Source organism: Nelumbo lutea, chromosome 4 (genome assembly GCF_056320005.1).
Source record: "Nelumbo lutea isolate HS-2025 chromosome 4, American lotus-T2T, whole genome shotgun sequence".
NCBI classification, from domain to species: Eukaryota; Viridiplantae; Streptophyta; class Magnoliopsida; order Proteales; family Nelumbonaceae; genus Nelumbo; species Nelumbo lutea.
Genome location: NC_142687.1, coordinates 98,375,759 through 98,398,934, shown reverse-complemented (window position 1 = coordinate 98,398,934; position 23,176 = coordinate 98,375,759). Strand labels below are relative to the sequence as shown.

Genomic DNA, 23,176 nt, shown 5'->3' with positions numbered 1-23,176 from the left:
CATTGAATCCTATTCTTCACTACAATACCCCTATTTTTGAATTTGGTCCCTCTTTAATTGTGAGGGTACAAAATGTAATTTAAACGACTACATTTTCTCCTCATTAATTTCCCTCTAATTAAGTCTTATATTTAGGGTATTAACTTCCATTCTTTCATTGAATCATATATTAATTAAGTCTTTACCATTTATAAAAATGAGGACAATAACAATGTTTCTCAAAAAATTCTAATTTCTACTTTCCACTTTTACCCTTTATTTTTTTTTATTTTTCCAATTTTATTTATTTAATTAACGATTAACACTTGTAATTGAATAAAGCAAATAAAATAATAATAATAAAACCACTATGAAACCTACTCCTCTCTCCCCTTAGGTCTTATCCAATCTTCTCCCAAAGCACCTACTTGACGAACCTCTTCACTGAATAGAGTCAACATGTGTCAAGTATTGGATGGTTTTCCTAAACCATGAATTCAAATTGAAAGGAGGAAATTTTTTCAACCTCTTTGTTTTCATCATCGAACAATTAATTAAATGATTAAATGAAATATTTTTTTTTTGTTTTCTCCCTATTTTTCAGGTATTTTTCCCATTTCCCCTCTATTTTGTCTTTGTTAACATAATAAGTTGTATTTGATTGGGAAATGCTTTCAAGTTCATTATATTGATTCATTTTATGGTGTTTTTTCTTGACGATCATCGGGATAGTCCAATAATCTGACACCCTACCAACGTAATACCGCAGGGGTTTGGAATGTGTTCTGTTGGCAGGAGATCCGAACTCTTCTACATAAATCAGACGGATGTTCGATTCGAATCCAAATATAAATGAATCAAGATCAACCTATATCTAGACACTAATCGTTAGATATGCGAATAACAGCCCCACCATTGACTAGTATAACAACAGAGTCAAAAAGCCAAATGTCATCGTTCACACATGAAGTGAAGACATAAATTCTAAAACCCCAGTTCTCTCCTTCAAACCCCTCTTTGTATTCCCCCCTACTTCACAGTAGGAAGGAGGAAGTAGAAATGACGTCTCTTTTATCTTATGCACTAATGCACGTTTCTACTCAAAATGAAGAAAACAATATAAATTACAAAAAATAAAAATAAAAAAATACACAAAAAGTTTACAAAAAAATATAGAAAATCATAAAATTTCTATACCATAAAAAGTAATATTGTTTTTCATAATTATGTTCAAAACACCTTGAATACCAATTACTAGTGACACGTTTAGTGTCTAATAACTTATCATATGTCATAAAATGGGTTGATTTTTTTTTTTTTTGGATTAGTCATAAAATGGGATGATTGGTACCAATTATCATGCACCTACCCTTAAGGCTTATATATGTTTGGTTTCATAGAAAATAAGAGAGAAAGTTTTGGAAAAGTTCTTAACAAAAGTTGTACAATTCCTCAAGAACATTCCTTCAACTTTCTCCTTCTCTTATTTTGCACCAAACCAAACATACCCCAATGGTAATTAGGCTTCAATCAAGTCCTAAAAATGCTCTCATAATTATGTTTCTTGTGCAAAATATGTAAGTAACGCAGAATGATTCTATTAGAGAAACTCATTCAAAGTTCTAAAATTAATCATCATGAGTCATGTTATCACTTTGAATTTGACTTTTCGAATCTGAGAGTGGCCAGTTTGAGCAAAAACAGTGTCAGAGGCCAAGTCTGTATCCAATGCACCCCTCCCATGACCCCAAGTGGTTGAGACCAACATTAGGTCTCTAGATTTTAGACCTTTTGGAAGTAGAATAAGCATTATATGCAAATGGTCTCTGAATATATTCCAGTAACCAAGATGGTCAAAAGGAGTTTCAGCCTAGGCATTGCGTTGGAGGAAATAGGAGAGGAAGAAAGGTCTTACATGAAGATAAGAAATTGTTTGGTAGGCAAGGATGACTTGCCTGTGTCCTCCCAATGGTCCATACAATTGTTTGTTGGACCCACACTTTATGCATATGGAACACATATATACTGATCATGTGCTTACTCCATATATATAAGCTTACCAAGTGTGCCTATGGGATCCAAATTGCAGAGTGTAGTTTTCTGAAGTTTTTTTGTCCTACAAGTGGTGGGAATGTTACCTAGTCCTCTTGCATTCCAGAATAACATATTCATATCAGAGAGATTTAGGGGGCGTTCTTTTTTTGGATTTTGAGAGGGGGGGAAATTGGTCAATGGGATTTTGGTTTCCATTGACCAAGAATCCTATGTTCATTTTTCAGATTAATGTGGGGATCAACAAAAGTTTATTTTCCTGGGTACCCATCTTCTAGGTGGGCAAATAACTTTCCCACCTAGGAGGAAAGTTGCTAACACTTGAATGGGACAAAAATGCCCATTTTAATAATGGATTTTTATGACTAAAATGGCCATTACTTTATTTACCTGAGAAATAAAAGAACATGGGTAAATGCACTTACCCGGGTAAGTGTTTTCTAGAAAAACTTACCCAGGTAATTGTATTTACCCGGGTAAGTAACTTCTAAAAAACGAGCGGGTCTTTAGTGAGATGATGAGAAATTGTAGCTGGGTTGTTTGTCTTATTAGAGCACTGTCTCTGTTTCCCGCCTTGTTTCCAATATCCCCATATTGGAAACAAGTTTTTTATGTTTCTCTCTCTCCTCACCCTATTCTTTATCTCTCTGGTTCTCTCTCCTTTGTCTGCATTTGGAAGTGATGTAAATCAAGAACCAATGTAAAATTTACAGCGGTTCGGTTTTGTAGGCATTTGGAAAGAGCGTGTAATTATGATCGACATAAAACTCTACTCCGATTTAGAATTGTTGGCGTTTGGATGGAGTGGAGTTTTACATCATGAATATCGTGAGTCGATGTAAAACCTTACCCAATCAAGCATAAAGTTTTACATCGATAGTCAATGTAAATACTACATCAATTTTATCGATATAAAACGTCATCAATGTACTTTGACATTTTACACCAGATCCAAATGAAGACTTTTTGTCATTTCTCTCTCCACTTGTTTTCTGGTTTAAAATCCTTTTGGTTAAGGGAAAGGAAATTCAAGCGCTTGTGGTGTTGTGGTATTGTCCGAGATGGAAATTAATTGTGTAATTGATGCTTTCTACAATCTTTATTGCATAAATACCAATCTTATGGTGGAGGCTATAGCACTTCTTGATGGTTTAAACTTTAAATCTAGTCAAGGCCTTGGGTCTTTCAATTGTTATGGTCTCAAGATAGATTCTCAAATTTTGCAAAACATAGTGAAGGACTTATCTTCCCTGGTGTGGAGATTGTGGTATTGGAAGGGCACATTACTGACTATTTTAGAGCATATATCAAGAGATGAAAATTACTCATGTTTTTAGAGAGGCAAACCAAATAGATAACATGCTTGATAAGCTTGGTTGTGACTTTTACAACAGTTATGAGGATTGTTGGGAAATGGGGTCACTGAAATTTGGAGGAAAAGCTTTGAGGCATGTCTGAAGATATTGTCTTTAGAACATTATTTGCCCCCACTTAGTTTCATTGAATTTGTTGTTGGTTTACAGGCAAATCCATTTCCAAGATTCAATAGAAATTTGGTTGAGAATCTGCAACTAGCAAAGTTGAAGAGTCTCCAAAGAAACATTTTATGAGACAATGACAAATTGGACTGAGAGAGAGACAAAGTGATTTTCGAAATTGTGTGTACAAGTGCTTAATTCACGCTCCTTAAATAATTTTTAAGAGTCATGGAGCAGAGGTAGGTGCTGGTTCAGAAAAGACTCATTGAAATTGTGACTGTTAAAAGGTAGTTAATAGTTAATGACAATTAACTTTGAATGGTGCCTCTTGATCACACTTAATTGAACCATGGTCGTTGATCTCATCAACAGTCAACTTCGAACCAAAAGTCAGCCACTATCCGTGCAAAGTGTGAGCAAAGTGTGCCTCTAAAGCGCCTCATTGTGCCGCACACATGCACACACATGTATTGCACAGTAGCAAGCTTCCATACTCTCCTCTTTATATATAAGCAATGTAAATCAGTTTCTATTAAAAAACTTAAAACAATTCTTGTAATTTTCCAATATGGGACAAGTTAAAAACTGGTTTTAGTAAAAGAAAAAGTTATTTTCCAAGACATGTGTGCAGGTGTATTTTTATTTTTATTTTTCATGTAATTGACCAATCAAACCCCATTGAATTTAATCTCTAATAAAATTAAAATCCAACAATGATCTCCACTACCATTTCAGCAACTTGTTCACAGCGATGGAAGGGGTATTTTTTCTCATGCATCAATAAGATTTGGTGGACACACCTCTACCGGGAGTAAATTTTGAGGGTTAAAAAAGTGAGAAGGTATTTTTTTCATATAGCTGAAACAATTCAATACCCATAACCCACCCTAACCAATCTTTTTTTTTTTTTACTTGACCGAATGGATAATTTGATCCGTAAATGGGCTTGGGTGGGGTACAAGTGGGTACTGGGTAGATTATATGGATCAAGTGGGTTGGGTCAGAAATTGCCACCCAAGCTGTGGCAAAACATCTTCCTCACCAATTTGTATTGATTACTCCCAAAAGTTTCACTTACAAACAACAATGATACAAAACACAACCATAGTAATTGATTTTAGTTTCAGAAAATAAGGCAAACCCAATAGACCTAGTTGGTGTAAAGCTAAGCCCCCCATCCCATATCATTATGTTTACATGAAAATTAAGATTAGATTCGGTAGAAGAGTAAAATACCTCTTTTTGAGATTTTGGGTTTCTTTCTTTGAAAGAAATTCTCCACTAGCCATGTCTCTTCAAAGAGGTAAAGGTTTAGCCGTTTAGTCTCCATTTGTTTGCAGTGTAATTTCTTTTGCATCACTACAAATGCATGAGAGTGCAAATGAGAAGATTAATGCAATTTCTGGTTCCCATTTGTTTCGGGTTTTAATTGGTTTTGCTTCAGGTTTTGTTTTACTTTATTTTCAACGCAAACAAGAAAAATAAGGCAAAGGCTGAAACAGGGAGCTTACACTCAAAACATTTGCACTCTCATACTTTTGTATCAGTACAAATAAAACTGCACTCCAAACATACCAGGCCTTTAAATTCAAATTAATCTAATACAAGCTGCTTGACTAAGGTAAATGTGTCACTAAGAAACCTCATTCTTTATATACTTATTAATGCAAATAAGTTATCTCTCAATAATTATATAAATAATATGGTTTATATATTCCAGATTCTAATGCAAATAAATAAAATTATGCAATTTTTTGGCCAATTCCATTCAGCCAAGTGATATTCTTTTTTTTTTTAAGATTTCTTACCCTTGCCTCATTTCCAAAATAATCAATGAACATTATAAAAAAGTACATCAAACAAAGCCTAAAAATAATTTTATTGAAGCATTTACATTTTTAAATTCATAATTTTGAATAATATATGCTTTTCTATAATCTATTCAATTTATTAATGATGAATTATTCAAGTAGATTTTAATGTAAATGATATCTCCAAACCCTAATCTCTAGATGTGAATCAAAATGCGTGTGTAAATATTCTTCCAACTGTTTAGATCTTATTTCCCTTTTTAAATTTTTTGGACTTAATAATTCCTATTTTATTAGATTTTGACCCAATGCCCTAGATAAAAATAAAAAAATCCAAAAAAAAAAGCATTCCAACGAGAAAATACAAAAAGAAAAATAAAAGCAAATATCTGTTTTCTTCACTATCCAAAAGTAACTAGCAGCTTACTAATATTTTAATATTATAAATATAAATAAAATTAAAGATGCTCTTTTCTTTTTGGGCTTGGGCACACCTCTTGTTGTGTAGAGATTAGAGAGTTTGAAGAATGGGAGAAACTGAGCCTAGATATCTAAGTGCTACCTTACTTGAAAATGGGCCTATTCACTTGTAGGCCCAGTCCATCTTAAGTGCAAGCAGTTATTTTCCCGCCAGAAGTTGTCTGTCTCTGAATCTGAGTATTCCCGGTGTCAAGCCCCTCCGTCTGGGATGGCAATGGCGCTTTCGTCTGCTTTTCAAGAAAGGCTCCAACAGATGGAAGAAACTAGAAACCAACGCCTCTCTCTTCTTCAGGTTTAGGACCTCTCCCTCACCTTCGTTCTCTCCCGTTATGAAAACCCTAACTTTGCCTCCTTTCTTCTTCTTCGCCTCAGGCTGAGAAAGAACTTCAAAGCAAGAAATCTCTTCTGTTGACAACGAAGATCCAAAAGATCAGATCCATGGAGCAACGGTGTCTCGTCCTTGAGCAGAAGAACGCGGTGCTGAACTTAAAGATCTTAGCTCACAAGACTGAGATAGAGACGCTCGAGGCCAAATACCTGGTTGCAGCGCAGCAATTCAGGGAGTTGAAGAGTGAGGTGGAGGAGCTTGAGGAATCCGAGAGGCAGAAGGATAGGTTTTATGAGTCGAAGAGGTATGAAACGGAGGAGTTCAGGAGACAGGTGGAAAGGAGAGTTTTGGCTTCTCGTCTGCAAGTTCAGGAGATGAGAAACAGCTTAGAAGAGGTGAGGGGAACTATGGTTGTAATTCTACATTAATCGATTTTTATTTCGACATTGATTGCTAATTCTCATTCGGCATTACAAGAAATCAGAGATGATCAATCCTTAACTTCCTGGTTGTCTGGCTTTAATTGCTTCTCTGTTCGTTTCATCTATCTAAAAGCTGGAAAATAGTTAGGCATTTGTAAACCATTATGGATGGAATCGTTCTCATTAATAGATTCTGTAGTCAGTGCAGAAGATACCCCTTTGGTTTCTTTGCACTTGATGCATCAAATACTTGTAATGGAAACTAATTGCTAGAATGGAAGGATGCAAACCAGGCTAGATGATTATTTGAAAAAAAAATATATTAGTCTTCATGAGGTTCTTTTTTGAACCTGATCCGGGCAATGCGCAATGCTTGCACATTGCCCCAAGGTCCTTTTTTTGAACCACATCCTCGCAATGATGGGGATGATTTGGCCCGACCTCGTAGCACGGGGACACGTGTGCGTGACCTGGCCCAATGAACAGCTCAGCTTGATAGCACGACCGCGACTCGACGGGAGAGACACGCCGAGTCCAACGCTGGCCACTCGGTGGTCTAAGCAACTTGCCGGGAACTAACACCTGGCCAGCCTCAACTCCCATCAAGTGTGGGAGGTCCCGAGCTTCTCCCAGGACCCAAGCTCCCCCTAAGGTGCTCTGAGCTCTCCTTTCCTAAGATGGGAGCACCCCGATTCTTGGCAAAGTGTCCCGAGGGAGAAGCACCTCGGAGCAGCACCGCCTCCAACGCAGGCACCTCGGCACCTCGATACCGAGACAAACCTGCCCCAGGTAGTCCAGTGCACAGTAGCTCAATAGGCTGTAGGGAGGCTTGCCTGAGATCCATACCTTCCGGACCCGGTGGCAGGGCTCTGACCCCTTGCCAGGCGGCATTCCGCCTGCCAGGCGCCGCTCTATTTGCCGTCTCTGGAAAGCATAACAAGCCTGTCGAGTTCGTACCTGGCGATGGCAGCCTGTAGCAGCAACCTGCGCCTGCCACACTTGCCCTAGCAGTAACGACTAGGGCGGTGGCGGTTATGCTAGGTATGACCAACTCTCACGGGGAAAAGGTATTGAAGCTTAAGCACTTTCAGCACTCTGACTCTCTACTCTTTCTTTGAGATTTTCCCCATTTCTAACTTAGCCATTGGAGTGTTCCCATCGGGATAATTCCCCGAGAACCCTTCACCTTCTCCTTCCTCTCAGGTGTCGTTCGTTCCAGTCCAAAGCTAAGTCACAGTCAGCTAGGAGTGCCCAGATCGTGCAACATCATTTGGCGTCGTCTGTGGGAAACGCTTCAAAAAGCCTCCCTTTGATCTCTGCGAAACTTCCTTCTTTTACTCACCAGCATCACCGACACCCATGGCTTCTTCTAGCAACTTCGAACGCCGGAACACCCCAGAGGAGCAACTCTAACTGCCTGTCGTTTGCATTGGGCAGTTCACCGTCCCCCTCTCGGTGGACGGGGTTCCTAGCCTGAACGTGCCTGCAACGGTGGCACCCGTAACTGTCCTACTGCCCCCTGCAGTCGGGATGACCTCCGCTAAACCCATCGTTCTCCCTCCAGTGGCCGGCTAAGGCCAACTTGAAGACTTAGTGCAATGCATGCGGGCCATGCAGGCCCAGATGCAGCAGTTTGAACAACTCCAGTTTCACCAGCAGCAAGTGTTGCACCAAGTATCCCAGTACCAATACCAGCAACGGTTCCCTTCACTCCCTCCCTAGCATCTGGCGGCGCAGCCAGCTAAGCCTCAGCGCCGCAGCCTAGATGCTACAGTTTGAACAACTCCAGTTTCACCAGCAACAAGTGCTGCACCAAGTATCCTAGTACCAATACCAGCAACGGTTCCCTTCACTCCCTCCCTAGCATCTGGCGGCGCAGCCAGCTAAGCCTCAGCGGCGCAACCAGCTAAGCCTCAGCGCCGCAGCCTAGATGCTACAGTTTGAACAACTCCAGTTTCACCAGCAACAAGTGCTGCACCAAGTATCCTAGTACCAATACCAGCAACGGTTCCCTTCACTCCCTCCCTAGCATCTGGCGGCACAGCCATCTAAGCCTCAGCGTCGCAGTGAACCCCCTTCCCGTCGGGGAGAGACTTCGGCATCATCTTACGGAAGGAAGGGAAGACTCCCTACCCCCGCCACACGACCCGTAGTCAGGTCGGGGGCTTCCCATCCGGTTAGGCCAGTGTCACCCCAACACTCGCAGTTCGAGCCTCTGCTCGCGGAGAACAAGTTCGAGGTGCTAGCTAACGACTTGGAGCAATGTCCTTCTGTCCGCAGCTACCGGCAGCCATCCCTGCCTCCCCCTGGGCCCATCGAGCTCAACAATACAGAAGCCAGCAGCACCAACGCCGAGACAACCAAGAAGCAGCGAAGATGTCGTCGGGCTCGCCAAACTACCACCGCCCACAACTTGCCAGAGCTCAAGGGCAAAATAGAAATAAGCTCGGGAGAGGTAAGAGCTGCGCCACTTCTCTCAGTCCCCTCTCCTTTGTCCCCTGAGCTCCTCGCAATCCCCATGCCCAAGGACTTCAAGCTCCCACCGTTGGACAAATATGATGGGTCCTTCAACCCCAACGACCACGCCGACGTCTTCTAGTCCTAGATGCATCTGGCTAGGGCGAGTGAATCTTGCATGTGCGTGGCCTCTCCACTACGTTCAAAGGAGTGGCCTACACCTAGTACCAAAACCTCTCGTCGGGCTCAATAAGGAGCTAGGCGCAGTTCTTGAAGGTCTTCACCTCCCACTTCGTCACTAGCAAGAGATGCCTGAGGACCCAAGAAAGCCTCCTCAGCAGAGTCCAGAGAGATGGGGAGTCCATCTGGAACTATATCAAGCGGTTTAATGACGCTTGCCTACAGATACCCGACCTGGACCCTGTAGTTCGGCTTATGGCGGCCAAACGAGGTATCACCCACAAAGAGTTCAAATGGCACGTGGTCATCAACCAGCCCAAAATCGTGATCGAGTTCCTTGAGCTCGTAGATCGGTTCATAGGAATAGAGGAGGAGATCAACCAGAAGGGCGAGCACGCCCTCGAAAAAAGAAAAAGGGAACCAGAACCCCCGGCTCCTAATGACTACAAGAAGAAGAAGAAGGATCAAGCTTGGGGGGCAAAGCCAGTTCAGCCTTTCCGATGTCCAGCAACAGAAAGGGTGTTTACACCCGTCAACACGAAGCGGGCTGAGATCCTCATGGTGATCAAGGACGCCCCGTATGTAAAGTGGCCACCTCGGCTCAAGGTCGATTCTAATGTTAGGAACAAGAACTTGTACTGTAGTTTCCATAGAGATCACGGTCATAGCACCGAAAATTGTAATAACCTCTGCGATGAGATAGAAGAGCTCATCAGTCGCGAATATTTGAGAAATTTTGTACGGCATGACAATAATAATAATAAAGCAGGTCGGCATAGGGAGCAGAATAAAGAAACCTCTGAGTCCATCAAACAGGCTATGCAATCGCAGAGACAACCTCCAGGCGAGAGACCAGTCCGAGGGACCATCCACGTAATCGTTGGAGGATCAATTGTCGAGGGCTGCACCTCGGCAACAGCTCAGTCGTCAGCCCGCGAAGCTGCCAGAGAAGAGCTAAACCCCCCGATGGCCAAGGGTGGAGGAGCCAATCTTCTTCACTGAGCTGATCTTTTTTCTAGGAGATCAGCTTTGGTGTTTTATGATCTTTTTACATAATATATACTGAAAATTACAAAAGAGAGAGCTAATTGCTTGATTTTTTCGATGATTCCCTTCATGCTCCGTCCAATGGACGATTGGCTTTGTTTCAAAAGGTTTGCTACCTGGCACAAGTCTGTGAAGACCACAACCTTTATATAGCTCATTTCTTTTGCTATCCTCAAGCCTCTGAGAATAGCCCAACTTTCAGCATCTGCTGACGTTGTGGCTTGCATGGTTCCTGTTTGAAATGGTAGAAAACTGATCTGCTTCATTCCTTGCCAATCGGCATATTTATACAGTAAGTTGCTTCAATAAAAAAAAAAAACTTTCTAAATCAATCCTTATAATCAAGGGAATCAATCCCTATAATTAAGGGACTAACCTTTTTAATCCCCATATTTAAGGGATTATATTCTTCCACAATCCTATGAATACATATTCACATAATTCTATTTTTACACAATTATCAAATATAAATGCTAACTACCAAATATACATCTACACCAGTAATCCCACGTTTTTCCAACAGTTCTCCCTCTGCAATGACAAAATCATTATCATTTGTGAGTATGAGGTGACCTGTAGCTGCTAACCGTGTTGATGGAGCCCATTATCCTTCTGTGAATAGTTTGACTTGAATATCTGAAGGCATGTCATTTTGGGGAGCTATGTTTGACTCTGGCTAAGGTGTTTGTCATGTATGTTTGGGCCCGAAGGATTATCCTCCAGAAGCCAAATTTCCTGCTCATCTCTTTCTCTTCTCTTCTCTATTAATCCACTTAAATCATGCCGCCTATCCTTATCCATCTCTCAATACATTTAACCTGTCCAACCTCCCAACAAAGGTCCAACAGAGGTTAACCCTCAGCGGAGCCACCTGGTGGGATGGACCACACGTTTAATTCCATAAATAAAATCCCTCTCATCTCCATTGATTATCACTTACATGGCAGAGCATCCCACAAACAAATAACAACAAAGTTACTGATTCTCACATTTGATTTCTTCTATCAATAATTGATACTATTATATATGAAAAAGAGTGAAATCATTGATTCTTCCCGCATTGCAGTTTGCCAGTTTCCATTGAAAATGGATTAATAAGAAGGATTCTCAGAAGAAAACTTTGATTTACTCATTGAAAAAAGATTAATAATTAACGAAGGGTTAACCTCTGTTGGACCTTTGTTGGGAGGTTGGACAGGTTAAATGTATTGAGAGATGGATAGGGACAGGTGGCCTGATTTAAGTGGGTTAGTAGAGAGAGGAGGAAGAGGTAGCCATACTACTCTTGTTAGAGGGCATTCTAGGAAGAGGTGCTACTATGTTTCTGGAGCTTCATCACAGAAGGAGAAGTTAGTGTTATCTAACTGCCTTATATGCCATATGTTTGCCTTGCATTTTATTTTGCTTTTCATGTATTTCCACAAGAACAATTGGCATCGGAAGGGGCTTTTGATTTTCCATATTCTGGACCATTTGGTGGAGGTTCGATCCTCTGTTCCTCTTTGCTGGATCAATTATTGGTATGTAGACTTAACCGAGAAGGAGCCATTCTGTGTTCCTTTCCATAGGAGCTCATCTTTCTTATGTTGTGGGATTTGGCATGTTCCTGATGGCTGCCACGCTTTTTTCTTCGAAGAATTGGTTTAGCTTCTCAAGGTTCCATGTTCGATCTGGATTAATGAAGTGTTCTACCTTTCTTTCATTTGGAAGTATTGTTGTTTGTTGCTTCAACCAATGTTTGTGATCCTCGATCCATGGTACCCAAGGGTCCTCAAGAATGTCAATTTGCTTTCTGTTTCCTAAGCACTAGCAGAAGCTCTTGACTAGTTCTTCTTTGAGTTTTAAGGCTGCCTTCCACCATCCCGAGTGGCCATGTGCCGCTTTACATGCAAAGAAGCTTTTGCTATTTGTTAAGTATTTATCTCTTGTTTGTTTGGCCCACATGCTATCTTTGCTTGTTAGGAATCTCCAGATATGTATCGAAAAGAGGGATTTGTTTGCTTCCTTCACTCTTCTTCTAAAATCGAGGCCTCTTAGGTGTTTTTGTTTGCATATGTCTTCCCATCTGATGTTGTTATTTCCTTTTCCATCGTGCTTCCACCAAAACCTTCTTTGTGTTTTCTCTACTTTCTTGTGGATTTTGTTTGGTAGGATGTCCACCATCATACTGTATTGAGGTATGGCATGTACTAATGCTTTTATTAGGGTTGGCCTTTTCAGCTTGTGAGAGAGCTTGTGCTTGCCATCATTCCATTATTTTCTCTATTCTATCACCTATGTCTTTGTGAGCTTCTTTTTTATTTTTCCCAATCCAGAATTTGGCTCCTAGGTATTTATCATTGAGGCTTAAGGCATTTACTCCAAGATACTTGCTTATGAGCTTCTAGTGGAGTCTTGGGATGTTTTTGCTAAAGAAGATGCCCGATTTGTTGCAATTTATCTTCTGCCCCGACATCTCTTCAAATTCCCTTATGAGGCTCTTCAAGTTTTGGAGATGGTCAATATCAACCTTGCTAAACAGTATACAATCATCTGCAAAAAGTAGATGAATTGGTGCTTCTCCCTTCCTTGAGATTTTGATCCCATGTATTTGATTTCTTTCTAATGCCTTTTGGAGCATTGTGGAAAGGACATTCATTCCTATGATGAAGAGATATGGTGAGAGCGGGTCCCATTTCCGGAGTTCAAAATGAGATTTGAAATGTTCTTCCACCCATCCATTCAGTTTGATGGAGAACGTTGGTGTGTTGATGCATTGCTCGATCATGCTACACCATTTATGAAAGGTCCTTTTTTGAATCTATACCATAATATTTTATGAATATGCAAAGGTAAGATCATATTAAGGAAAACAAAAATGATCTGGCTTGATTATGATTAATAGTGAGACTAATTGTATTTCTACTTAGTTCATATATGATTGTTTCTAACAAATATAAAGTATTTCTGCCTACATCCCCCAGCATTTGATGCGAAGTTCACATTACACTTTTGTAGAAACTCTCAAGGGATCCAAGATATGCTAATTGCTAAGTTCTGTGGAATTTTCTTTAAGAGGGATAAGAACGTTTTAGTGGGCCTTCAGTGGCCCCATTGGTGTTCTAGAATCTAGATGCAATCAAAGCAAGGGTTATGGCTTAGCCACCACTTTCAGATTGAGTAAAAGATTGGGTAGGGGCATTGGAGTTAGGACTGTCAACAAACCATTTTTGGATTGGATCCAATCCAAATCCAATTCAATTAATTTGGATTTTGGACATCTATTATGCTTCTTATATTGGATTGGATCTCAAATTCATTATGTTATTGGATTGGATCTATATCAACTTGGACCTGCTAATAATCTGGCTCAATTCTAATGTTTTGTTGTTATCAATTAGAAAATAAATCATACACCTAATTCCTTTTAATTTGTGGAGTTCCTTTATCATACCAGATCCCACTAAACTCATTAAATACCATGTTACTCACATTGTAAGCATAAGGAAATCTATTTTTCAAGTAGAGCTTTGAAAGGAAAAGACTCTGACTTCCTTTTTTCTTTAACACCATTAAAGATGAAATATAAGCTATTAAGTCCATGTTCAGGTGCTTAGAATGGAGGGAAGGAAAACCTCATTGAGGAGGATTGAGGTTCTTCTATCAAGGTAGGGAAGCACACATGCCCCCTCATGTTTTCTAGAAAACATCATTATTGATGACGTTATGAATAACTTTTTTAAGTTCTCAAAATTTTTTGGATTTGAATCATTTTATTCTGTTTGTGCTGGATTATAGTTTGTAGGGCCTCAATCATATAAGTGCATCAATGATCAAATCACAAGAGAGAAATTCCAATTCAAAGGTATTGTCTTAAAGATGATCTGGAGGAAATGCACAGGTATAGGATTCATATTTGAAGTTTTCTATTGGCATTAATCAGGTCATGGGAGGAACCATGTAACAGAAAGGCACCACTTAGATTGGATTGTAGTTAACTTAAATGGACCAAATTGGATTTCTTGATTTTAGATTTGAATTCAGACTGAATTGGGTTGTCCTTATTGGATCTGGATCAGATTGGACCAAAATCTGGTCTGTTGACAGCTCCAATGGAGGCTCATTATCTTAATAAAATTAAGGAAATTCTTGCATTTTTGGATGGATTGCATGGAGATGAATGCAACAGTTAGTTGGTTTAGCTAGCCTAGGCTTGGATAGTGCAATTTTTTGTAGCCAAATTCCTGGGAGTTCCTTTCAAGGATTGGGTTGGTTAGTTGTACTATTTGACAGAGGATAGGATAGGACTATAGGCTCAGATGTTAGTATGTCATCCTATATTCTCTCATGAGCACTTCTTTCGTCTAATTTCAAAATAATACAAATTCATTTAAAAAAAACCAAAGAAAACAAAAGATTAGAAGATTAATAGTTATATTGAGCATAGATGTTAAACCCAATTGTTTTCCATGAATATTTGGGGCAAACTTTGCTTTTGCTCATAATATTAACAAGTCTTACATTGTGACTAAAGCAAACAATGATTAGGGTAGTGCATGTGAGAGAAAAAGCACAAATGTTATTGGGAGGAGATGGATAAGAGAAGTAACCAAATCTCCCATTTTCATATATTGTAATAGATTCCTAAGGAAAAATTCAGCAGTAAATGTAAGTGGGTTATGTAAACCAAATTAGATTCTTAATGTTATGATAGAATCCATGATAGTTTCCATATTTTATTTGGTATATTAATATTTTTTTTTCATTTTTCTTACTTGCATGTCTGATCTGATTAATTGAATAATTAGCACTCTCTGATGATAGACTGTATTTTGGAAGAATTAATGTTTTGGTGGTTGCTTTATTTCATATTTTAGCTCAAGTCATGCCTTGAAGAACTTCATGGAAACAATGGATATTTGAATAATTCAGAAATAGCTGCAGCAGAGTCAAGGAAAACTGAACTTATAGTGACCAAGGAAGATATTGAGAAGAGTCTGGCTACAAATTACCAGTTCAAAGCACAATTGCATAAACAGCTTCAAAGCATTTTAATCACACAAAATCAACAGAGAAGAAAGCCAGCCCACATCAATGAGAAAAAAAAAAGGTCTGAAGCAACAGGATTCTGAAAAGAAAGAGAAACCAAACTAGACATGGAGGATTTCTTCATTCAGCCTATCATGTTTCACATCCTCTATTTGTGGACTCACAAAGTCTTTTATTGTCATTGAGATCCCCAACAGTCTGAAGATTCATTTTGCTACTACTATTTTTTTTCTTTGGTATACAAAGGAATGCTGCATCTCACCTTTTCTCCTGTGAGGCTGTAATCTTCCACAAGGTTATATCTGCTCGGAGGTGAACCACCCGAAGCAAAAACTGGTTGAACCTCCTCTGTTTTTCTGTATACATCATCCATGGAGTAGATTTGGTCTCAACAGTTGTTGCTGGAGCCCCCGATGGCATACTCACATTAACACCATGAGGCGAAATCGTAGACGAAGGCTCTACTTGGAATGTTGATCCAAATGAACTGCCACCAATATTTGATTGCATTGGCATAATAGGACTTGTTAGCGGGCAAATGCCCGGTGGTCCATGTAACCCAGTCTGTGCTCCCGGCCCTGATCCTGCAACCCCTCGTTGTTGCATGTAGAGCAGACAACGCCATGGCTTCTCTCCCATCCATGCATTTAATTAAAAAATAATCACAAAAAAAAAAACACTTTCGCTAAACATCAACGATAGAAATTTTAAGCTTCATTTGCACATATATTACTTCTTCCAACCATGGCTCTGTGGCTTTCCAGGAAACCCAATCCATTGTGCACAACTGTAAGATAATAGAAATGTGCAAACGAGAATTCCTACAAGATATTTGCTTGGTATAGTCTGTACAATTACTCTATATGAAAACCTAAAATCAGTAGGGTGAATAGAAGAAAGTCCAAGCATACACCAAAGTAAACCTACGTTAAACAATTAAGGCAGGAGGGAATAAATGAAATTCAACCAAAGTAGAATCATATATTTAAATATGTTAAAATCTTGTGTGAGATACTTCCTTGGAGCTCACAAACTGCAATCACAAAGATGAATTTGCGGTTGAAAAAAATAAAAAAACCCAAAATTTAGAGTCTACCAACAATTTTGCTCAAAGGAGGAAACAACTTGATACATCCTCATAATAGATTTAAGAAGGCTTTTGTCAGAACCAAAGTTTCAGGTACGAATAGATGCTAAACGACTGAGAGTCATTGTTTGGGGCGAAGATGATGACCAATGTGTTTTATTTTTAAGGATAATTTTGACATTTTTAAAAGTCTTAAATCATAGATGAAGTAACGTGATATACATAACTGACAATCCATTGGGTAGGTACTAAATTGTTGCATTTTAAAAGTTTGGATGCTAGATTATCGTGTTTTAAAGTTTAAGTATTAAATTGGCGCTTAACCTAAAGTATAGGGTAATTATTGGGAATTTTCCCTTATTTTTTTTATTTTATTAGATAACTTTGTATTGATGCGTTTTAAATGAATTAGTAGTGTTATTAAAATTAATAATTTATATGAGTTGGGTCCTTTATTGTGTAGTGCACATACCATATAAGAGACTTTTATAAAAGCAAAGGACCGGTTAACAATGATATAAAAATAAAAATGAATGAAAATTTAAAATCCATTTAGATTCCATTTAAAAAATTTTGGGTTGGGCTCAAATGCGAATATCTTAAGGTTCCTTGTGATTGTTGTGACCCAATTGCAAATTACCCTATAGCATGAGACAAGGCTTGTATATGTGTATAATACTATGTAGTTACTAGGGGTGAGCAAATGGGTAGGTTCTACCTAGAACCGAATGGAACTGACCTTAAACTGGCCTTGAACCAACCGTACTTGATTTGTTATAAGGTAGGGTATGGTTCCAAATTCTTGGAACCAACCCCCACCTAGGTCGGTTCTAGGGACTAGGTCTACCCACCTGATGAACTGGCCTTGGAACCGAAGCCTTGAAATAAACCCCAAAATACTTTTAAGGGTGTGAAGATTTGAGCCCAAGAATTCATGGCTACATAAGCCATGGTCTCACTTGACCATTAGGTTACTTAAGTGATTTGATAATTTGTTTTCATTTTAATATTTGTTTGTGTATAATAAATAATGTAAAAGGTATTATTTACAAAATTTAAATTATAATGACAAAATTTCAACCATATATTAATATAGTACTCAATTTAATCAATAAGGATAATATAAGTTTTAAACTATATATTATCATCATTCACAAATCAACTTTTTGAAGGACATGTTTCATTTTTTTCTTGAAAGGGAAGAGTAAAGATGGAATAAGTTCCATAGGTAGACCTTGGAACCAACCCAAAAACTGCCAAGGCCAAAACTGACCTTCACAAGGTAGGTTTCAATTCCAAAAACTTGGAACCGACCCCTATAGGGTAAATTCCAAATTCTGCCATGGAACCAAACCGAATCGACCCATGCTCACCCCTACTAGTTACCATGCAAGGAAATATGAATGCAACTTGGGCAAGCCTAACTTGAGTTTGAACCAATCCAACCTGCATTTTTGCATGGATTGGACTACTATTTTTGGTCCTTAGGTTGGGCTTGGGCCAAAACTAAGGTGTTAATGGACCGGTTTTGGGTTGGACCCCGTCCAATCCAAAATCAATTTAGATGAATTGGACGGACCCACAAAACATATTGGGCTGAACCAATTCAGTCCAAAATATTTATTAGATTGGATTGGACTTGGTCCATCTGTAATAAATTTATATTGTATTGGGTTGGATTAAGCCAATATCTGGTCCATTGATATAAGATGAGAATATAAGTGTCAATGGGCCGCGTTTGGGTTGAAACCAATCTAAATCAAAATGAATTTGAACAGATTGGACGATCTAGACATTGAATTGGATCACTCCAAAATATTCATTAAATTGGATTCACTTGGTCTATTTATAATGGACTCACATTGGACTAGATCGGATTGGACAAAATCTAGTCCAATTGACACCCCTAGCCAAAACCATGGGATATTTTCAATTTTTGGTGTTGGGTTTGGCACTAGCCTCTAGGTTATTTGGACTTAGACCTGTTCATGGGCCGGGCTATTTTGGCAAAGCCTGAGCTCGGCTCGAATTTTATGCAGGCTAGGCTTTTTGGCCCGTGGTTAAGCCTACGGGCCAAAAAGCCTGTTCAAGCCCGTCCGAGGGTCAGGCCAGGCCAGGCTGGCCCGTTGGGCCACCTGGCCCATGAACATGTCTATTTGGACTTAAACCCAACTTGGCATTATACTAATTCGAGCCTAACCCAACTATACAAAAGCTTTTTAGTGACTTTACCTGACTTAAACCTAACATATTTATTAATAAAACAACAAAAGGGGGAAATTTTAGTTAAAAAAATCTTATAATTTGACATCCATTTAAATTTCATTTAAAAAATAAGAATTTGTTGACGAAATTAAAAAAATAACAAAATTATTAGTTTTAAACCTAATTATTATTAATTTAAAATCCTCTATTCCATTAGGAATGTCACGATGCTCCTTCGGGGTGCAAGTTGCCTGGGTTGGGTTAGGTTGGGGGTCAGCCCAAGTCCAACATAAGTCTCAAACTTTGAATTCAGGCTTGACCCAACTCAAGGTTAAGCTCAAGTTTACCAACTCAACACCAACCTATGTTTAACCCAATATCTCAAATTGGGCTTGGGCATGTTTAGCTTTGTAATCCAATTTCCAAATAGAATAGACTGATAATATGTAAATATGTGTATCATAAAATGTTGGATGGACTCAGGTTGAATAGGTCCAATTTAGGCTATTTGATACCTCAACCAAACCTAACCTAAGTTTAGGTTAGGCGTGAGTTTATTAGCTCAAGCCCATCTTGAAATTTGAAAACTAAAGCTTTAAAGCTTCAATTGAGCTGGATTAGACTCAGTTAAGCCCATCCCTAGTTCCATTTGCCTCAAATTCTTTTAACAAAACTTGTGTATGACACGAATACCATTAGTAGACTAATAATAAATCAAGTATAGAGGGCTAAGGCGGATAGGAGATTGAATAGGTGGCTAACGGTGATTGTGTGGGGTCCATTTGTTCGATCAAAGTGACATAACTATCAGCTATCAGGTTGCTGCCAAACGCCTCTACAATTTTGTTCATGAATCATGATTAAATGAGCACCAACAAGCTTTAACTCCACAACCAAACACCTCTCCTGCGTTTCGTGGTTCATCGATGTATCGTCCTTCCACGTGGATGGTTTACTTGCACGATGACATTCTCGTAATTAAATCGTTTCCGAGGTCCTATTTTCCCTTCAACGCCCGGGATTCTTACCGGGTCGAGTGGTCGACCACTCCAACGTTGCCTACAGTAGTAGACTCAGTGAGTCAGTGGTACAGTTTGGACCAATCTCTCTCGCCACCTGACTAACTGAGTCCTGCTCTCTCTCTCTCTCTCTCTCTCTCTCTCTCTCTCTCCATTTTTTTAAGCTGTCCGAGGAAGCGAGTGCCGGAAACGAAAGAAACAGGAGAGAATCGTGAAATAAAAAAAGGAAGGAAAAAATAACTGGAGAGGGAGACCGTCTCGTGTATCAGAGAAAGTTCTGATCTTGCTTCTGTACTTAATGTTGGAAATTATTATCACAATCTCCATTCATTTTTCAGTTGTACTGTGCTCTCCATCGTTGAAATCATCTCTTATTCGATTCTCTCGAACCGAGAAAGCTCGCTCAGGAATTGGTTTCTGATTACGGTTCAAGATGAAATTTGGTGTTCGAAGACCTTCTGTAGTTGTACATTCTTTGCTTGGATTTCGTGCTTGATTCGTGGGTCGTTTCTCGTTTGGTTTGAAGCTCAGCGAGGTGGTTTTTGTTTAATCTTTTAGTTTGGTTCTTTGTTTTCTTGCTTTAGTGAAACTGGGTTGAGAGGGAAAGAGAGGACTAGAGATGTAATTGCTGAGTTGGTTTTGTTGTGGTTGTGGCGATATTCTGGTTTCGATGTAGTGGGTTTTAATCCATGGAGGTGCAAGAAGAGGGTTTGTGGTGTTCTTTGTTGGGGTGTAAGAATTAGGGTTTATTTTGAAGCCTTGATGGCTGCTTCTTTCTCGGGTATGTGGTGTGATGATTTGGTTTGAATTGCTTCAGTTGATTTCATTGTTTTAATGGAGTGTTTTGGATGATTTAGTAAAGAAATCAGCAATTGAAGGGATGGTTGTGTATTGTTAGTGCTGAAATTCAAGGAATAAGGAAGGGAAGATTGAAGGGTTTATTCATTTGATTTTTCATTGCTGCTTTGATGGGGAATAAGTTGGTAAGGAGGCGGCAGGTGGTGGATGAGAAGTATACAAGGCCTCAAGGATTGTATCAGAACAAAGATGTGGATCATAAGAAGTTAAGGAAGCTCATTCTTGACTCGAAATTGGCTCCATGTTATCCCGGAAATGAAGAATATGCTTTCGATCTTGAAGAATGTCCCATCTGCTTCTTGGTTAGTAGATACAGTTATCACTCTGTTTATGTTTCTATTTGTCAATTTATTTTTCTGAATACTTCAGCATGGTTTGCAGACCTTGAATTAGATGGTGTTTTGCATTTGGGAATTCGTATGGGTGTCAGTATGACAGCACTAATAGTACTATTTTTAAACATATTTGTCTTCTTTTAGTATTATCGAAGTCTCAACCGCTCAAGATGTTGCATGAAAGGCATTTGTACAGGTACTTATTAACACCCATATTCTAAACGGTTTGTTTATGCCAATATTTTTTGATGGTATGTTCTTTGCCAGAGTGTTTTTTGCAGATGAAACCACTTCATACTACTCGTCCCACACAGTATCCTTCACATATTGAGTTTATATTGTTTGTTTGATTGATAAGTGTTCATGTTGGCCATTGAATTGTTTGTTTCATTTATTCTTTGCTGCTTCTGTTGATTCCTTGACCATAAAAGGTGCCCCTTTTGTAAAACATCAAATTATGATGTGGAGTATCGTGGAGTGAGGTCAAAAGAGGAAAAGGGCATGGAACAAGTTGTAGGTCTTCTTTACTATGGATTCTTGTATTTTTGTAGGAAGCATGAAAATTTTCCTTCAGTCTCTGTGCAGCCCATGGATCATGCTTTTATTTCTACTGCCTTTGTTTATAGGAAGAACAGAGAGTTATAGAAGCTAAAATAAGAATGCAACAACAAGAACTTAAGGATGAAGAAGAGAGAATGCAGAAAAAACGAGAGATGAGTTCCTGTAGCAGAGTTATGACATCAGGGGAAGTTGAGTATCAGGATACATCAGAAATCTCTGTACCAGGTTTGATTGCATTGAAGTTCTGGTTTTGTTATTAATGCTCAATTTTCTTTAAGCAATGGCATTGGTATGATTTATATTTCTTTATTTGTTCCTTCTTTTGCCTCTCATTTGGGTATAATTAATATGTCTTCATTGGTTTGCATAGTACCATCATTCAGCTTTCCTGTAGAAGGTGATAATATCATGTCTTCTCAGAGCTCATGTGCTGGGCCTATAAATATACAATCCTCACGCTCTAGGCAGAACAGGTATATGATATTCCCACCCTCTTGATATCTTCTATATCAGTGACATTGCTTCAGTTCTGCTAGTTAAAAATTCTAGTGTTTATGTTGTACAAACTACAAAGTAAGTTGCAAATCAGATCTGATGATGCTCTACAAAGATTTAAACCCTCTGTTTTCTGTTAATGAGTTTTCATATTTCAAGAAAAGTGTTTAATTACTGAACTTCTTTTAACTCATTCCTTCAAAATATAACTGGCTACTGTTCTGAACTTAGAAGGTCATACCATGGTAAGTAGCTGAGTATGGAGAATCTCCTTCTGCTGGGGCATCTGGGCCTGTGAAGAGTTCCTATGGAATCAACTTTTGGAGGGAATCATGAAGGGCCTTTAAGATTTATTGCTTCTCGAGGATTTAAGGTGGTGGAGGAAACAGAATCAGATTTTGGGAGAGCCTTTAAAACTACTTTCCTCTGAAGAGTGTTCCTATGGAGTCTATTTTTGGAAGGAATCATGTTCCCAGTATTCTTCTTGAGTTGTATCCTTGGTTCTATGGAGTCTTCTTGCAAGTGGTTTAGACCATTTATCTATTCTTTCAATACCAAGGTGATAAGGAGGCTAGAAGTCCTATTTTTAGAAGTCTCCTGCTCGGTGAGCAAGTATGTTGAAGAAATATCTTATTTTCCCAGATTTAAAGGGTTGTGATGCTTTGGAAGGTTGGTCTCAGTGGAAAGTTTCCCTTGAAATCATCATACACATCTGATTTTGGACAGGAAAGGGGAAGTCCCATAAAGATATATGTGGTGCATAAAGAAGAAGAATATAGGAAAAGAAAAATATTCACTTCTGAAATAGTTAAGAAAAGAGAAAAAAAGGTTGTACTTGTAGAGATAAAAGGAGAGTGGAAAGAGAGAAGAAGATCAATTATAAAAAAAAAGTAAGAAAAGAAGATTAGAGTCCTACCCAAACTTCAAAATAAACTTTTCATTTCATAAATCAATTCTCTACTAGCCAATTTACAAAAGAAAATAGTTGTAGTTTCAACATAAAGACTTGGGGATCTCCTTTTATAGGCTCCAATTTGAATTAGTGAAGTGGCCAAAAACAACTTCTAACCATAAATTCATAGATAGCTGGACAGTATTGTATCCTAAAGTTTTCTAATTAATGGAATCTTTTCCGAGTTATTGATAAAAAAAAAAAAAAGATAGCTGGACAGTATTGGGTATGGTAACTCTTTAAGGGCTGAATTGAAAGCTCTATTACAGGGGCTGGAACTGATGAGGTTAAAGGACCTAAAGAACGTGGAGGTGGAAGGTGATTGTCAAACTCTAATTTGTTGGATGAAGAAATAGGATCTGACACCTTGGAAGGTTAGGCCATTGGTGAGACAGGCACAAC

General features: G+C 38.9%; 2 protein-coding genes across 4 annotated transcripts in view; both read left to right on the top strand.

Annotated features, from left to right (window-relative positions):
- Nucleotides 1-5,901: 5,901 nt before the first annotated feature.
- Nucleotides 5,902-15,623, top strand: LOC148862113 (cytomegalovirus UL139 protein). The gene is made up of 3 exons (XM_088941573.1): nucleotides 5,902-6,092; nucleotides 6,173-6,523; nucleotides 15,091-15,623. Exons 1-3 carry the CDS (start codon nucleotides 6,009-6,011, stop codon nucleotides 15,343-15,345), a joined length of 690 nt encoding a protein of 229 aa, XP_088797699.1. The 5' UTR covers nucleotides 5,902-6,008; the 3' UTR covers nucleotides 15,346-15,623.
- Nucleotides 15,624-19,583: 3,960 nt separating this feature from the next.
- The window catches only part of LOC148862112 (E3 ubiquitin-protein ligase DA2L-like), a 35,804-nt gene continuing 32,211 nt past the window's right edge, over nucleotides 19,584-23,176 (top strand). For 2 of the 3 annotated variants that reach the window (XR_016094792.1, XM_088940948.1), the window contains exons 1-6: nucleotides 19,584-20,733; nucleotides 20,911-20,962; nucleotides 21,034-21,079; nucleotides 21,198-21,279; nucleotides 21,393-21,552; nucleotides 21,698-21,800. Coding sequence is in view for 1 of the 3 variants with exons in the window: in XM_088940948.1 (XP_088797074.1) it covers nucleotides 20,542-20,733; nucleotides 20,911-20,962; nucleotides 21,034-21,079; nucleotides 21,198-21,279; nucleotides 21,393-21,552; nucleotides 21,698-21,800 (635 nt within the window). In the remaining 2 variants the exon portion in view is untranslated. Of the gene's footprint in view, nucleotides 20,734-20,812; nucleotides 20,963-21,033; nucleotides 21,080-21,197; nucleotides 21,280-21,392; nucleotides 21,553-21,697; nucleotides 21,801-23,176 lie in introns of all 3 variants that reach the window. The other variant, XR_016094793.1, reaches the window with a different exon arrangement.

Bases quoted from the DNA above. Each gene is read 5' to 3' on its own strand.
- LOC148862113 (XM_088941573.1), top strand. From the start codon at position 6,009: ATGGCAATGGCGCTTTCGTCTGCTTTTCAAGAAAGGCTCCAACAGATG. The intron at 6,093-6,172 runs GTTTAGGACCTC...TCTTCGCCTCAG, and splicing joins AACGCCTCTCTCTTCTTCAG to GCTGAGAAAGAACTTCAAAG. The intron at 6,524-15,090 runs GTGAGGGGAACT...TTCATATTTTAG, and splicing joins TGAGAAACAGCTTAGAAGAG to CTCAAGTCATGCCTTGAAGA.